This window comes from Pygocentrus nattereri, chromosome 7, assembly GCF_015220715.1.
Source record: "Pygocentrus nattereri isolate fPygNat1 chromosome 7, fPygNat1.pri, whole genome shotgun sequence".
Lineage (NCBI taxonomy): Eukaryota > Metazoa > Chordata > Actinopteri > Characiformes > Serrasalmidae > Pygocentrus > Pygocentrus nattereri.
The window spans coordinates 43130416-43147357 of record NC_051217.1 but is presented as its reverse complement, the minus strand read 5'-3'; the positions used below and the strand labels follow the sequence as shown (position 1 = coordinate 43147357).

Below are 16942 nucleotides of genomic sequence, written 5' to 3'. Positions count from 1 at the left end.
GGTATATTTAGGCTGTTATCCCTGTTTAGCCATTCCCAACGTCCCTCACGGTGGATATTAATCCACAGGATTTACAGGCACGAACTGCAGCCTGGTGGGCCCCTCTGTGGGCTTTTACCCAGGACACCCCTCTTTTTCTGAAAGGAGCAGGAGAATGAGGTGAGATGGTGAGGAAATTTGCTCTGGAGGAGGGAAAAAAAGAACTCACAAAAGAATCTCTCCGGAAACTCGCGGAGGAACCTAATGGTCAGACAAGGCAAACACACGAGCGTGTTTACTCTGATGTTGGAGTGAGATTGCGCCGTCGTCACCTCCGCCCTATATATACACTCGGGTGGTACTCGGGTAGCTGCGGTACGTCCTGCACTGGGAACGTTGGTGCGTGTACCAAATTCACTTGTCATTAATTTTTTCACTTGGCCATTATCCAGCCTTTAAGACCGGTGTATGTAAATGAGCTGCGTTCTGATTGGCTACCCAGTATCGTACCCCCTGGCTGAAACATTCCTTATAACGTCAGTGTGAGTAGGCGGGGCTAAACTGCTTCATGCTGACTAGGGCTACGTTCACATTCCCAGGCTGAAGTGGCACAAATCCGTTTTTTTTGCCCCGATTTGACTCAGATCTGATGTTTTCAGGGCTGTGTGGACAAAAATCTGACCTGAGCCACTTTTCGTTGTGGTCGTGGATCGGACACGTATCCGATTCGTGGCCATGTGGCTTTTATTCCATCTGCGCGTGCTCCATCATTCAGTGTTACCATGGCAACAGCGCCGAACAGGAGCTGAAGCCTGTGAACGGTGGAAAAGCAGCTCGTCTCACCTTTTCCTCCCCCGTCTGGCTCTAATAACGAAGCTGAGAGCTGATCAGAGTTAATGATCTTCTCAGCGAAGCTCGTTCTGCTCGTTCGTTTGTGCTGATGATGCAGTGATTCAGTCACGTGACGTTACTGAGTAGGAGGAGCTCATGAGGGTCATTTCAGGCCAGTTCATCACATTAATGACGGATTTGAGTCTCTTACCTAAACGAGTGTGAAGGAGCCACCGTCTCAGAGAGATGGGATTTGAGTAATGAGGCTTGTAATGTGAACATAATGTTTATCTTTGAGAATTAGGCTTTGTTCTGTTACTGTGCCTTAAAAATATGTAAATGAGCTGTGTTCTGATTGGCTACCCTGTGTTGTACCTCATTTAAAAAGCAGTCCAGGCTGGAACATTCCTTATAACTTCAGTGTGAAGGGGCGGGGCTAAGCTGCTGTATGCTGACTAGGCGGATATGTGGAGATGTGTATTAGTTGTAAACACTATAATGCAGTGATGAGAGTCACACACACACACACACACTCTCTCTCACTCACCCCCCCCCCCCCCCCCCCCCCCCCTCTCTCTCTCTCTCTCTCTCTCTCCCCGTCTGTCTATCTCTCACTCACATGCACACAGTGTTTGTGAACGGAAGAGATTTGGAGGTCAGTCGAGTGCCGGGAGCGAACAGCGCTGGGTTGTGGAATGCTTTTATGGTTGATAAACGAGAAGCACAATGTGAGGTTTAGTGCGTTTTCTCCCGCGTAGCCGTGCTGTCGTCCAGCCACATCCTGTGTCCCCACCGCCTCGTCCATAATCAGCACCCTGATTCACGCTGGCCCATCTGCCTCCTGTCATAACACGCCCATCCTGCAGGGTCACTGACCGCGAGTCATGTTTTCCACAGAAGCCAGTTGATGTCACTTTCCACATGTCCGCGTTAGACGAGTCGGGAGACCGAACGAGCGGCGGGACGTGTTTGGTGTCTAAAGTTTGCGTAATTAGTTTTGCACTGGAGCTGTGAGGCTGATGTAGCTGAAGTATTGCAAGTTTATAGCCAGCATGTAGCATAATGCTATAATGCATGATGCAACCATTTTTGTCGGGTTACAAAGGCAGTGAAGTGAATAGATCAATGTTCTAGTGCCACCTGAACGTTCTGCTCTTCTGGAGTACATCGATATATCGAGTATCAAGTCTACTTAAGATCACTTAGCACCTCGACATCGTTTGAGGCACATCTGATCATCTTGCCAGCTGCATAAAACATAAAATTCCCTGCCAGGTCGTCAGGTCATCACCGTGCTCTGCTAGGCGTGAGCCTTTGGCTTCAGGTGTGGGTTTCTGCGTGAGTGGGGTTCTGTAGCGTTTCTGTTTCCAGCCATGCAAATGCAGTGGTGGTGGTTTGCATGGTGGCATGAAACTGTGGCTCTGACCGAAACAGTTGCATTGTGTTTCCTTCAGTACAATTCCTCACTGTTCCTGAACAATGCTCGCCTTGGATCGTGGTCCTGTCCAGTCGTTCCATGAGTGATGCGTGGGGTTCTAGAGTGATGGTCTCCGTCCGGCACGGCCGGCGCTGGAGTTTGACGTCATGTTTTATCAGCAGCCCGTGTAGATTATTAGACACTGCACCCGGGAGGCTCTCTGTCCGAGCGTTTTCACTGGATTGTACACGTGGGTGGTGGGAGGATCAGTTGGATGAACTCTGTAGAAATTGGAGGTTATACACTTTTAATTCGTGTCACGTTTGTGTTTAGTAGGACATATGATTTTTGAATTTGACAAAATTGTTATTTAATCTTATTTTGCAGAATGAGAAATCTTTTTGTTCGTGCCGCGCTTATTTACAAAAGTCAGATGTGCAGCCTTGAATCTGTTGATGTAGAACGTAAAAGAGATGCATTTAATTGTGTAACTGTAGTTTTTAGGCGTGTTACTCTTGATTTGATGATGGCGTTTATTCAAGTAAGCATAGTTTCTTTACATTCATAAATTGTATAATTTGGTTGTGGTTGGTTGTTGCTGGTTCTTGTGGCGGTTGTGGTGGTTGCTCTTGTGGTGCTTGTGGTGGGTGGGTGTGCTGGTTGTTTTGCTTGGTTGCGGTGGTTGTTATTGTGGTTGGTTGTGGTGGAGGTTGCGGGTTATGGTGGTTGTTGTGGTGGTGGTGGTTGCTTGTGGTGCTTGTGGTTGGTTGTTGTGGTGGTGATTGTTGTGGGTGGTTTGTTATTGTGGTTGGTGATTGTTGTGGGTGGTTTGTTATTGTGGTTGGTGATTGTTGTGGTTGGTGGTTGTTGTTGTAGTTGGTTGTGGTTGGTGGGTGTGGTTGGTGGTTGTTGTGGTGTGGTGTTTGGTGGTTGTTGTTGTTGTTGTGGTTGTTGTGGTGTTTGGTGGTGGTTGTTGTTGTTGTGGTTGGTCGTGGTGGTTGTGGTGTTTGATGGTGGTTGTGGTTGGTCGTTGTAGTGGTTGTGGTTGGTGGTTGTGGTTGTTGTGGTTGGTGGTTGTGGTTTGTGTGGACGTGGTGGTGGTGGTTGTGGTTTGTGTGGACGTGGTGGTGGTGGTTGTGGTGGTTGTGGTTGTTGTGGTGGTGTTTGGTGGTGGTTGTGGTGGTTGTGGTTGTTGTTGTTGTGGTTGTTGTGGTGGTGTTTGGTGGTGGTTGTGGTTTGTGTGGTTGCTGGTTGTGGTTGTTGTGGTGGTGGTTGTGGTTGTTGTTGTGGTTGGTGGTGTGTGGTTGTTGTTGTGGTGGTGTTTTGTGGTGGTTGTGGTTTGTACGGTTGTTGTTGTGGTTGTTGTTGTGGTGGTGTTTTGTGGTGGTTGTGGTTTGTACGGTTGTTGTGGTGGTGTTTTGTGGTGGTGGTGGTGTTTGGTTGTGCATGTGGTTTGTGTGGTTGTGGTTTGTATGGTTGTTGTTGTTGTGGTGTGTGGTTGTGGTTGGTGGTGTTTGGTTGTGGATGTGGTTTGTGTGGTTGTGGTGACTGTATTTGGGAGAAGGAAGCTATACAAGTTAAATGTTGTTGTCGTTGGTGATTAAGAAATACGTTCAGCAGAACAGTAACACTAGATTTGTAAGGGTTAACCAGCGCACCAGGAGGCGAATGGACAATGTCAAAGAGCATCCTGCCTCTGATATCACTGACACGCCTCTCTCCCTCTCTCTGTCCCTTAGGAAGTGACCGCGAGGCCTTACAGACGCTCCGTACTGTTGTGTTGCTCCGGACCGCGATCACAGAGGATCCAGAACGTGCGAGCGCATTCTGTTTTCTTTGTGTGAGTAAAAACTACCTCAGACGCTTCGGGGAGGAACTCTAAACGGGGATCCAGACTTTCCCAGCAGCCGAGTTTTATCTTATCGAGCTGCCTCTCTCTCTCTCTCTCTCTCTCTCTCTCTCTCTCTCTCTCTCTCTCTCTCTCTCTCTCTCTCTCTCTCCCTCTGTTTCTCTTCACACCCGGCTCGCTCTGACAGACTGGATCTGTCAGCCTAGCGGACAACAGCACCAGCCTGCCAACGTTCAGTCTGTGCCAAGGCACCACTGTCCTGTCCTCTAGCTGGACTTGTACATTCATTTTCACTCCTTACTGTTGACCAGTGGCCCATTGTTGTTGTTATTTTTTCCTCTCATCTGAAGTAATCATACTGTTTTTTTGCTGACAGCTTTTTAAGATTTTTTCTATTTTTTGTTAGAGGGGTGTGTGTATATATATATACACACACACACACACACACACACACATACATATAAAGATACAGTGCTACAACACGAAGGATTTCTGCTTCCGTTTGAAGGATATATGCACTTTTGGAGTTTACCCAGGACGGAAGGTGTGAAGAGGGGTGGAGCCACTCGTGAACAAATTTAAGTGGAAAATAAGTGGATTTTTTTTTTTTTTGTGCTTGAAAACAGTTCTCTTTCTCTTTTCTCTCCTTTCTGCCACATCAAGGAGTACGGTCATGACTCTCTGGCTCGTGGAGGCTTTAAGCTATCAATTTACTTGATTTCCGAAAGTCAGAGGTAGTTGTGCAGGCGAAGGAGACGCTGTCGTCACTTTTGGAAAAACTCCCAAAAAACACACAAAAACAAAACAAACAAAAAAAACAGAAAACCAGGTGAGAGCGCCGCCCTTGCCCCAGCCTGCGGTGGAAAAAGGCGCTACCCGGGTGCGTCCGACACTTATGTATTGTTGCAGCGTGCAAGAAAGTAAAATGGACTACAAGCGGCGCTTCTTGCTTGGCGGGTCCAAGCAGAAAGTGCAGCAGCAGCACCAGCAGTACCCAGCGATGCCGGAGCTCAGCCGTGCCCTCAGTGCCCCTCTCGGGACTTCCTGCTCCGCCCCTTCGCCCCTGGCGCCTGTAGGCTCCTCCCCGTCCGGCTGCCACGACCCTTCAGCTGCCAACGCCACCACAGCCATCGCGGACATCCAGCAGGGCATCTCTAAATACCTGGACGCGCTGAACGTCTTCTGCCGCGCCAGCGCCTTCCTGACCGAGCTCTTCGGCAGCGTTTTCCGGAACTCGCGCTACTCCAAAGCGGCCATGCAGCTGAAGGACGTGCAGGAGCATGTGATGGAGGCGGCTAGCCGGCTCACGGCGGCCATAAAGCCCGAGATTGCCAAGATGCTGATGGAGCTCAGCGCTGGAGCAGCCAATTTCAAAGACCAGAACGACTTCAGCCTGCAGGATGTGGAGGTACGTCAGCACTGTTCTGTTTTCTTACAGTCTGTGGTTTGTCTGTATTACATTGTGCGCTAGAGCTGGGCGATACGGCCAAAAACTCTCATCGCGATGAATTTTCCGTCAGTCGATATCGATACATATCGTGATAAATGTCAACTTTCCTCCAAGTTTAAAGGCTGATTTATCGCTCCTGGGTGGTTAATTGCCGTTTTAAACTATCCTTTATGGTCGGAACATGAAAAACACTCACCAGACAGTGGAACATTTCACAAAGCTGGAAAAGCACGGCTGCAGTTTTTATAACGGTGATAATTTAAGAAAGATTATTATTTCGGCTGTGTGGTGATGAGCGCTCGGCCGTCTGGTTAACCGTTTAGTTTCTCAACAGCGTCAACTTGGTGCGAACAGTAAAGTAAAGTAAAGTAAAGTTTATTTATACAGCACGTTTCACAGACACAAGCCACAAAGTGCTTTATAAAACATAACAAAATATAAAAATAAAATTTAAAACGAAACAGGGCTGGCAGGGCCTTAGCTGCCTTGACCATTTCTCCAAATGCCTGCTTAAAAAGGTGGGTCTTTAGTTGCTTTTTGACTCCACAGGATCAATTGATCTTATAAAAGGAGGCAGTGTGTTCCACAGTTTAGGAGCGAAGACCTCAAATGCTCGATCTCCACGAGTCTTTAATCGAGAACGTGGACCAGACAGTAAGTTTAAATTGCTCGACCTAACAGAACGAGCTGATGCGTATGGATGAAGCAGATCGACCACATACATAGGAGCCTGACCATGCAATGCTCTGCAAGTGTAACTTACTATATTCCTACTATACTCAACCGGAAGCCAGAGTAATGGAACTAACAGAGGAGTAATGTGAGACCGTCTGTTTGTCTGGGTCAGTAACCTCGTCTGCAGTCGGTCACGAGCAGACATACCGAACCAGCAGACTTTAGCGACGACTGGGTTTCTCTACTCTATCGTCGTGGTTTGAGGGGAGAACTGCAGTGTATCTGACGCTCACTGTGTAAAAGCATTAACTGCAGTGTGAATCTCGAACACCCGACAGGCGGAGTCCTCCGTTTAAACTGAAATCGGCGCTTTTTTTTTGGTCTTGTTTAATCTAATCTAAGATTTTTGGCTTTCCGCAGTAAATTGTGAGCATATGGCATTTTGTTTACGGTCGTTAAACACATGGTCTGTTAATTAGAGGGGAGCTTTGACCAAAAAAAAAAATTATTTCATTTATTTCATTCAGTTACTGAATAATTTGCCTTAATATTCACACAGAACTAAATATACCCTGAGGAATAAGGTCAGCAGCTCCACATAGTTTAGGAAGGTCTGTTAGGCATGCGGTCAGCGTTGTGCTCATTGATTGTTATGAGCTTCCCATACATGTGAGCTTTATTATCCTTGTGGCTGCTCAACTGCAGTTAGGCCAAGAGGGTTTTTGATGAACTACGACTTCAGTCGTAAGTGTGTGACTCATGTTTACATTTGGCTGACGCTCTTATCCAGAGCGACTTACAGTTTGGTCATTTTACACAGGGAGGCCAAGGCGGTGTTGGGAGTCTTGCCCAAGGACTCTTATTGGTTAGTGTAGGGTGGTTACCCAGGTGGGGTTACACTCACTGAGCACTTTATTAGGAACGCCTACTCTGTCATCACTCATTGTCCACTGACGTGGTGGTGGTGGCGTGTTAGTGTGTGTTGTGCTGGTATGAGTGGATCAGGCACAGCAGTGCTGCTGGGGTTTTTACTTGGAGATTTCCATTTGTATGCAGTGATAACCTGCATAGTAATGTCCTGTTTGAGAATGGGTTGGAGAAGGTGCTCCTCTTGGTTACCATGATGCTCCTAATCAGAAGGTAGCACCTTCTAATTGACAGGCTAAGGGATTGACGCACTCCAGGTTTGATTGTACGCAGACGGTACGAGGCAGGCGTCTGAAGACAGAACAGGCCACATGGTTGAGGCATGTTAAAAAAAGAAAAAGTGACTGCTGTTTGTATTTTAAAAATAGATCTATCTAGTTTCATTTCTTCTTGACATTACCTCAGAGAAAAGTGTCCAAGCCTTGCAGGATTCAATTTGAGGGATTTGTGGTTGGTTGGAGAGAATAGGGGTCTGCTAGTGTAGAGGTGCTAAGATATGTAGGAGAAGTGTGAGAAACACTGGAGACGTGAGAAGAAAAATGGCCCGAAAGCTGCTGCTCGCCCCCGAACGGCCTGACGGTTTGCTCCGAGCAGCTTCAGCACAGGCTGCACACGTCCCCTCCTGCAGAGCTGCGCTCGCCAACAGTTTAGTGTTTAATTAGACTCTGGATAAACAGTTTGGTTCTAAGTGAAGTTTGATTTTCTTGGAGCTGAGTAGGCCTGTTTGCTTCAGCTCACCCAGCTACAGTCTCAGGAGCAGATTTCAGTTATTTTTTTTTCACATTGGCCACTTGAAAGTGCGGTTTTTAAATGGAAAAAGTTGGAATTTCAGTTGGAAAAACACATTTCCCTGAAGAAAAGCTTAAGCAATTCCCACTGGGTTGCTAGTGCGTGGTTGGGTTATAGCTATGCTGTCGCATGTGGTTGCTACCGTGTTGCTAGGTGAGTGCTGTGGTATCCCAGTGGTTACTAAGGTCTTGCTAGGTGGTTGCTATGATGGTCTCTGTGATTGCTAGATATTCCATAGGGTTGCTAGAGTCTCCATGGTTGCTATCGTATCCGGGGTGGCTGCTGGGTTTTACTGGGTGGTTACTGTTGTGTTCCAGTTGGTTGCTTGGGTCTCGGTAGGTTGCCATGGTATCCAAAGTAGTCGCTGGATGGTTGCTATGGTATCCCACGTGGTTGCTAGGCTGTTGTCAAGTGTTTATGGTGCTATGGTATTTGTATTGTTGCGAGGTTGTTGCAATGTGGTTGCTGTTGTATTCCAGGTGATTGCTAGAATGTTGCTTTGTGGTTGCTATGGTGGTCCTATGGCAAGGCCGCTGGGATCTAGCAAAGTCTAGCAAACGGCCTGAACTACTGCACACAAGTCCACGCCGGTTCAGTCGAGTTCAATTGGAAGATCCAGACTGTAATTGGACATTTAAGTATAGAGTTTTGGTTGGTTTAGTGTTTTTAATCAGTAAAAAGTACCTGAACCATGACTGCCTTGTTTTATAGTGCAACAAAATAGAAACCATATCGCCCCCTGAACTTCCTTTAGTGAATTGCAGTCTGTCACATTGAAATCCTTCAGTAAATGTTGTCCTAAAGCTTTCGTTTTCCTTAATTTAGAGTCCAGGTGTTTTTTCTGAGGATCTGGTCTGATTTGAGAGCTTTACAGAGGAATTCCTCCTTTCACTGCTCCAAGATATTTTAGGAGCTTCACTGTTTTTCCCCTGTTGGAGAGCAGTCCTGCCTGCCATTCCTGAGGTTAGCTCTGCTCCTGTTATCCCAAAACCGGACAAACCAGAGTCGAGCTTTTCTGCTCGAGGGAAGGCGCGTAAGCCTAAAATGGTCCTTTATGAGCGAAGGGGAGCCGTGCCCTGGTGGATGTGGTCGTGCCCAGAGCAGGAAGGCCACACGCCACAATCTGTAAATGGGACACCCTGCGGTGACGAGCGGGAGGAGGCCAGTGGAACCTTTTGGTTTGATGCACGGTGTAGAATCCTGGAGAACAGGTTGCATTTTTCATGAGTTCCCAATTTTGAATTCTTTCCTTAGGACTGTTTGCGGTGGAATGTTTTTTTTTTTAATATTAAATGTTTGAACATGTTCTGGATGTTTGCCGAAGCAAATAGAGCAAATACAGTTCTGTGAGAAAGAAGTGGAAATAGTTTTAAGGGCCCACATCCTACACGTTTTTATGAGGTCCTCTCATAACATTTTTTTTATGTTTATACATTTTCATATGACCATGTCCCTCCTTCTCTTAATCCCTTACAGTTAAACATCCTGTTTGTTGTAGTGCCTCTAAAACTCATATGTAAATGATCTCTCATCTGGAACATGCTGCAGGACCAAGTTCTGTATGTTGAAGAGGCAGGTGTGTAAAGGTGCTGGTTTTTGTGACATCACAAAAAGGGTTTAAAACCTTTCCTCTCATATGTGGTCTGGGTAGTGACACTTACTACCAGTGCTTACTTACACTGTATTTCCAAAAGTATTCGCTCGTCCACCTTCACACGCATATGAACTTGAGTGACGTCCCATTCTTAATCCATAGGGTTTAATATGATGTCGGCCCACCCTTTGCTGCTATAACAGCTTCAACTCTTCTGGGAAGGCTTCCCACAAGGGTTAGGAGTGTGTTTATGGGAATTTTTGACCGTTCTTCCAGAAGCACATTTGTGAGGTCAGACACTGATGTAGGACGAGAAGGCCTGGCTCACGGTCTCCACTCTAATTCATCCCAAAGGTGTTCTATGGGGTTGAGGTCAGGACTCTGTGCAGGCCAGTCAAGTTCTTCCACACCAAACTGGCTCATCCACGTCTTTATGGACCTGCTTTGTGCACTGTTGTGCAGTCATGTTGGAACAGGAAGGGACCGTCCCCAAACTGTTGGGAGCATGAAATTGTCCAAAATCTCTTGGTGCTGAAGCATTAAGAGTTCCTTTCACTGGAACTAAGGGGCCGAGCCCAACTCCTGAAAAACAGCCCCACACCATGATCCCCCCTCCACCAAACTTTACACTCGGCACAATGCAGTCAGACATGTACCGTCTCGTGGCAACGGCCAAACTCAGACTCACCCATCGGATTCCCAGACGGAGAAGCGTGATTGGTCACTCCAGAGAACACGTCTCCACTGCTCTAGAGTCCAGTGGCGGCGCTTTACTCCACTGCATTCCACGCTTTGCATTGCGCTTGGTGATGTAAGGCTTGGATGCAGCTGCTCGGCCATGGAAACCCATTCCATGAAGCTCTCTACGCTGTTCTTGAGCTGATCTGAAGGCCACATGAAGTTTGGAGGTCTGTAGTGATTGACCCTGCAGAAAGTTGGTGACCTCTGCGCTCTATGCCCCTCAGCATCCGCTGACCCCGCTCTGTCATTTTACGTGGCCGACCGCTTCGTGGCTGAGTTGCTGTCGTTCCCAAGCTCTTCCACTTTGTTATAATCCCACTGACAGTTGACTGTGGAATATTTAGTAGTGAGGAAATTTCACGACTGGACTTGCTGCACAGGTGGCGTCCGATCACGGCACCACGCTGGAATTCTCTGAGCTCCTGAGAGCGACCCATTCTTTCACTAATGTCTGTAGGAGCAGTCTGCAGGCCTAGGGGCTCGGCTTTATACACCTGTGGCCATGGAAGTGATTGGAACACCTTCAATGATCTGGATGGGTGACTGAATACTTTTGCCAGTATAGTGTACTACGTAAGTCTTACGTTAAAAAAAAAAAAAAATAAAAATGAAAAAAGCCCTAAATAATAACTTTAAAAAGAACACAAACATAAATAATAAACATACAAAATACAGGAAAATAAACAAAATACGGGGAAAAAAATAACCATTTTTGGCATTAAAGTTTTTAAATATGTGGGTTAAAATAAATATAACATAATAGAAAGGTTTTTTTTAAGTTTCATCAGCAGCATCAGATTTAATTTAATGAATTGATTAGGCATTTGATTATGTATTGGATTGCAAATGTAAATACTGGGCTTCCTCATTGGAGAGCTTTGAGAATGGTTGAAGGGTCCGTGTCATGGAAAACTGTATTCACAGTTTGATGTTCTGTGTGAACATTTTTGGCAATTCCCAGTCCGTACAGCCCACATGAGGAAGCAAAGCCACAAAAACATCTAATTCTCAATTAATTTTCACGTGCATCCACCTGTTGAATAGCCCCGCCTGCTCACACTGAAGTTATGACGAACCAGTTTCAGGCCAAACTGCTTTTAGACTGAGGTGCAATACTGAGCAGCCAATCAGAATAGACCTCATTTACATACACCAGTCTTAAAGGCACAGTGTTTCAGTCGGAGTGGCTTGGTGTGAAATTCCCCTTTAACAGGAAACTTCAGAGTTGTTCACAGTGATGCTGATGGGAACCGGACGTCTGATGCCTGTGACGGCTCCCACACAGAAAGTTATTAGTTATAACAGTGCCTGCTGCCGGAGACCTTCTGAGAAGATTTTGCCCTAAAACAATATATTTATAAAAAAATCCATTAATCCAACCCACCCTGAATGACTTTGTTTACGTCTCATTGAGTGACTTACGTGGAAATTTGGGAAAATCAGGAGAATTCCCTTTTGATAAAGCAGCCTGAGACTTTCGCACAGTGCTGTATGCCGTTAATATTCCGAATATAAAGGTGGGCCAGTGCCTGTTTTTAAATAACTGGCTGAGAACCTGAAGTTTTCTCCATCTAACTCTTTGTTCTTATGTCTTTTAAAGCCTGTGCTTTTTGTGTTGAGGGAATTCTGGTATGCAAAACAATTCCCCCATCCCCCCTTTTGCCGAGAAGCCCAAAAGAAGTCCAGGCTGCATGGAAAACAAACCATGTGGGTTTTTTTTTTTTTTTTTTAATCTGACTGCTGCTCACTGACTGCTCCGTGTGTCTCAGCTGCCAAATATGCATGAAAATGTCACGGTTTATTAGACGGCCGTCTACTGCGCTCAGAAGCAAACCACAGGAAACGGAGTTCCAGACAGGCGCACACGTACACATGCACGCACAGGACGCGGCACAGACCGAATCCACTTTGTCTTTTCTTGTTTTGGACGATTATGCTGTCTTGTTTCTGTGTGAGGGAAGCTCCTTTTCCGTGAGGATCTCGCCGCCGTGTACCGGAGGTGTAGGCTTTCACCGGTGGTGCTGTTCTCTGCAGGATCGGTGAGGGTTGGGTTTTCCCGACCTCTCCTGGGACACCTGATACTGCTCTTGTGTGAATGAAGCGATGGTATTATCTGCAGCTTGGCACAAACACGGTGCATAAATATGCCTCGTACTTGCCGAACACTTGCATTACTGTGAGAAAGCCCCCCGCCCCCGGTTTGTTTGATTTCTGGTGGCTGTAGACGAAGTCGATCCCCTGATGTCAGATCGACCACACCCCCCCTTTTGGTTGAAAACAAACCCGGTCCGAGTGTCGGCGCCAGATTGGGAATTTTAGTGGCATCGTGCCTAGAAGCTTCTGAGTCACATTTTGCACGTGTCACAGTAAAAAAAACATTTTATGATTTTCTTTACTGCCCCAAAGAGCGAAGGACAGCAAAAGGAGAGATCTGTGGTTGCAGCCAGCTGGCCTTTCTCCTGGTTCGTCAAAACATACACCCTTAAAGATGGTTCTTCAAGGGTTCTCTAATAAGTAAAATAGTTCTGTATAGAACCATGAATCCTTGAAGAACCCTTCATTCTTCAGCTTGATGGAAGATTTGCCTGAATGTGCTGTAGAAACCTTTTTCAAGAGCACTATATATACATTTTTACGTCGTAATAGTAGTAGAACTCTTTTGGGTGCTATATAGAACCATTTTCAAAAAGGCTATGTATAGATCCATCGATAGAACATCCTCCTTCATGAAGAACGCTAATCATGCACAGGGTTCTTTGAGTGTTAATGGTTTGTATGGAAGCATTTTCTTTGCTAAAGAACCCTTGAAGAACCGTCCTGTTTAAGAGGGTGGATACCAAGTGAAACAGCTTCACCTACCTGTTCAGACCCTGTTTGCAGACCCGACAGCCAGTGAAATTACATACTTGTCTGCCTGATTCGCCTCAGGATTCTGCTATTAGCTATAAATCAGTAGGTTTTTCTTATTTTGTGCTAATAAAATGATCAAATCTCAGATTTTGTGTTTTGCAGTCAAACTCGAGGGGCTGCTTTCACCTAAAAGGGGCGGGGCCATTTCCCAAAGGCAAAGTACCCGAATTTTGCTTTCATCTATCACATATAAGCTATTCCACTGTCCACTTTTTGACCTTCATTGCTGCTTCTGTTCTTTTCACGAGACTCACTTTCACTTTTCTAAACAGTGTTTTTCCACACCTCTTAACTTCGGTCCAGGCTGCTTGCATTTACTGCGTCTCGCATTTTAAGTAATTGCTTTTGTTTACACTGGTCAGTCCGTAAAACCGCGCTCCGCGTCTCGGACGTCCAGTTTCTAGTGTAAATTTATCTTATTTTCTTGTCCGTTTCCTTTTCTCTGTGAGGGCCTGTTCACTGCTACCCATCCTTTCAGGCCCATAGCACTGAGGTCTTCCCACAGTGATGCCTGACGTGCGGATTTGGAGGAGGAGGAGTGTTTGGGACGGGCCTTTGTGAGGATGGTGAAACGGTGTTTGGGCCAAAGTGTGGGGGAAACTGCAGGCTTAATGGTTTGGTTAGTTACAGAATAAAAACAATCTAATCGATTATAGCAGTAATTATTGGGTGCCGTCGTCCTGGGCTGATGGTTGGCTAACAATGAGCTTGTTTCTGTATCGAGTCCCCTGTCTTGGTCAGTGCTCTGATGTCTTATGTGAAAGACTGGAACCAGCCCGGTCTCAGTTTTCCTGCACAGGGGGCCCACATATTTCTGCCTTTACAGCTCAGCCTGCAGGTATTTTCAGCACGCACCTGTGAAAGAAAACCCCTGCACCCTCCCTTCGTCTTCCACACTGCATGGCGAGATGTAAAATGCCTGTATTTTATTTTAACTCTCTATTTTTACTCGTGATTCACCACTGAAAGCATTCCATATTGCTCAGGGTGTCGGCGGTGGAAGGCCAGGCAGGGTCTACAGTGCTGCCGTGTTTTTCACATTTGAAAGAGAAAATGTTCTGTAATGTGTGAGTGGTACATTTATTTATCTATTTATTTATTTGGCCATTCTGGTTTAGGTACTGGACTTCTGAGTAAAACTCATGAGTGCACTAACAGTTATTTATTAATTAATTAATTAATTTATTTATTTAAACCTGTATTTTGGAAGATCCAGTATATTGACTTGAGGGGATACAAGTTCTCCTAAAATAACATCACTGTCTGTGTTTGCATGCAGAGGTTTTTTCCGATTTCAGGTTAAGACTGAGGTGTTTATGCTCAGTCTACTCAACAATCAGATGGAAGATCTCTGTTTACATGCTCACTACAGGAAATCCGATCCAAAATGACGCGCGTGCGTGCATGGAGTAAGCGTTACCGTGACAACGAGCATCACACGAGGTCCAGTCAGACTGAGATGAGCAGCAGTGATCAGTGATTTGTGCTTTTAATCACTTTAAAATGACGTCAGACTCAGGAAAACGTCCTTCACACGTCCTTATTAAAGAAGGCCGAGAGGAAGACGTCGTGTTCTGAGACGCATAAGCTGGACATCCGTCCCACCGCCGTCTTTTAAAGATCAGAGCATGAACTACGTCTCCTCTGCAGACCAGTTTCTGCTCCGCCGTGTTGAACGGTATGAACTCTCACTGTGACGCGACTCACATGCAGAACGGACTTAAACTTTCTGATAGGGAAGGTAATCGGATAGAGAATACCACCTCGTCCAGTCGTATAGAGACTGTATTCCGAATGGCTTGTGTTTACATGGACGCGTTGTATTGTGACTGAGCTGGTAGACGGATTATTAACGGACTATTAGCCTGCATGTAAACACGGCTCCTGTAGGTGTCCTGCTAGGCCTGGCGTCAGTTATAGAGATTGAGAGGAGATGTGAGATGACTGGAAGCAAGATAAAGCACTTCAGGCTGTCCACAGCTGCAGGCCAAGGTAAAGCTTATCTGCTGTAATCGTGTCTGTTTTACAGCCTGGCCTTGGCCTCTGCATTATGATTAATAACAGGCAGAGAAAGATTCCCTATTAAGGTAGAAGGCCTTGCGCCTGATCTGCGTTAGGACTCGGTGAGTGTTTGTCTGGCAGCATTAATTTTGTGTCTGTGCTCAGCAAGTTTCAGTCAGAATGTTTCACTTAGCAGCTCTTCTCTATGGGCTTTTCTTTTTTTTTCACAAAGATTACGATTGAGATTAAATTGAGAATAAAAAGTGATATTTTTAGCTCTTAAATGAATCATCGGCCTGCAGTCCAAGTGCTAAAAGTGTCTGACAGTGTAATCCAGACAGCCCTAAAGGTGAATAAATGAGCATAAATTTACTAATAATGTTCGCTGTATGTGGAACTCTGGGGAAATTGGACCAGATTGTGTTTCTTCCTCAATATTTAAGGCTGGTTTGTACTTCTGTGAAGATGCATGTGAACGTGTATGTGACGGGACTCACAGTTCAGGGATCGTCTGGCAGAAGAAGGGCGACATTCACACAGACTTACATGTTTGTAAGCAAATCTTAAGGGAGAAACTGCTAGTTTTTGTCCTCTCCAGGTAAATGTTGTTGCTGAAAATGTTAGTAGAGTGATTAAAAAATGCAGCTTGAATAAAACTATTGGATTTATTTATTTATTTTCCTCTTTCACCCACGTCATGGCATGAAGAGGTGCCGTTTTAAGGAGCCGAAAACATGGGCAAACATCCTGCTCCACAAACATCGACTTTCATAAACTCTCAGATGTCTCCTGGCTCTTCCTCAGGGTTTCCCCTCTGATATTTGACTCTGTAACGCCTGAATTGCATCGTCTCTGCCTCGTTGTACTGAGTGAGCAGTGCTGAGTCTTTTTATACGCTACTGAAGGCACACGACTCATCAGGGCACCACTGAAAGGTTTGGAATCCCTTGTCATGCTGATAATTGCTGTAGCTCATAGAGTGCAGTAGGGCTGAACGATTGCACTCTTACAAATTGTGATCAAAAGAGTGATCAATCTTTGGGCCCTACTGTATAAATTAAAATAATATCAGCTAGACATCGTATTATCTTTTTAAGAGGAGTTTTTTTTTTCCCCCCCAAGATTTTTGTGAAACTGTAATAAGTTTTTAATTGATAACATGACATGATTGTGTTTAGTTATCTAATTATTCATACATGACCTTAAGATGTGATCCACCACTGCTCCTAAGTGCAGTGGTGGACGAAGTACACATCGTTAAAGTAGAGGCACCCAGGGTGAAATATCACTCCAGTAAAAGTAGAAGTTTAGACCTCCACTTGAGTAAAAGTACTAAAGTATTTCCCTTCAAATGTACTTAAGTATAAAGTAAAAGTACTAAAAGAGGAATTCTGGCTCTGATCTGGTCCTGTTATCATTTTTATAACCAGACTGGCTTCATGAACTCATTTCAGGTGAAAGTCCTCCAGCGTCTCTCTTGGTAAACCAGTCTTTTAATAGAACGTCATTAATTAGTGACGCTGACGTCTATTAAAATGATCAGAAGCACAAAACACTGAAGGTAAACAGTTTCCATCAGGGAGAACAGAGTGGCTCTGAAATCACTTTTTACACACAAGCAAAGTTTCAGTTTCAGATTTATTTACAACTTAGTTCCAAGTTTAAGTTGAATAAAAACTGGCTTTAAACTCAGGATCACAGATGAGCTCCTTTACTATGTTGATCTGTAGGCGTCTGTTCATAAACATAAACCAGCCCAAACTCATTTACTATAAAATG

The 16942-nt window shown here is 45.4% G+C and overlaps 1 protein-coding gene across 4 annotated transcripts in view; it reads left to right on the top strand.

The window, feature by feature from the left end:
* garre1 (granule associated Rac and RHOG effector 1) overlaps positions 1 to 16942 on the top strand; it is a 72689-nt gene that overhangs the window by 27279 nt on the left and 28468 nt on the right. For 2 of the 4 annotated variants that reach the window (XM_017705042.2, XM_017705043.2), the window contains exon 2: positions 3967 to 5484. In XM_017705042.2, the coding sequence (XP_017560531.1) occupies positions 4972 to 5484 (513 nt within the window). In that variant the 5' untranslated portion in view covers positions 3967 to 4971. The remainder of the gene's footprint in view (positions 1 to 3966; positions 5485 to 16942) is intronic. The other 2 variants (XM_017705045.2, XM_017705044.2) reach the window with 2 other exon arrangements.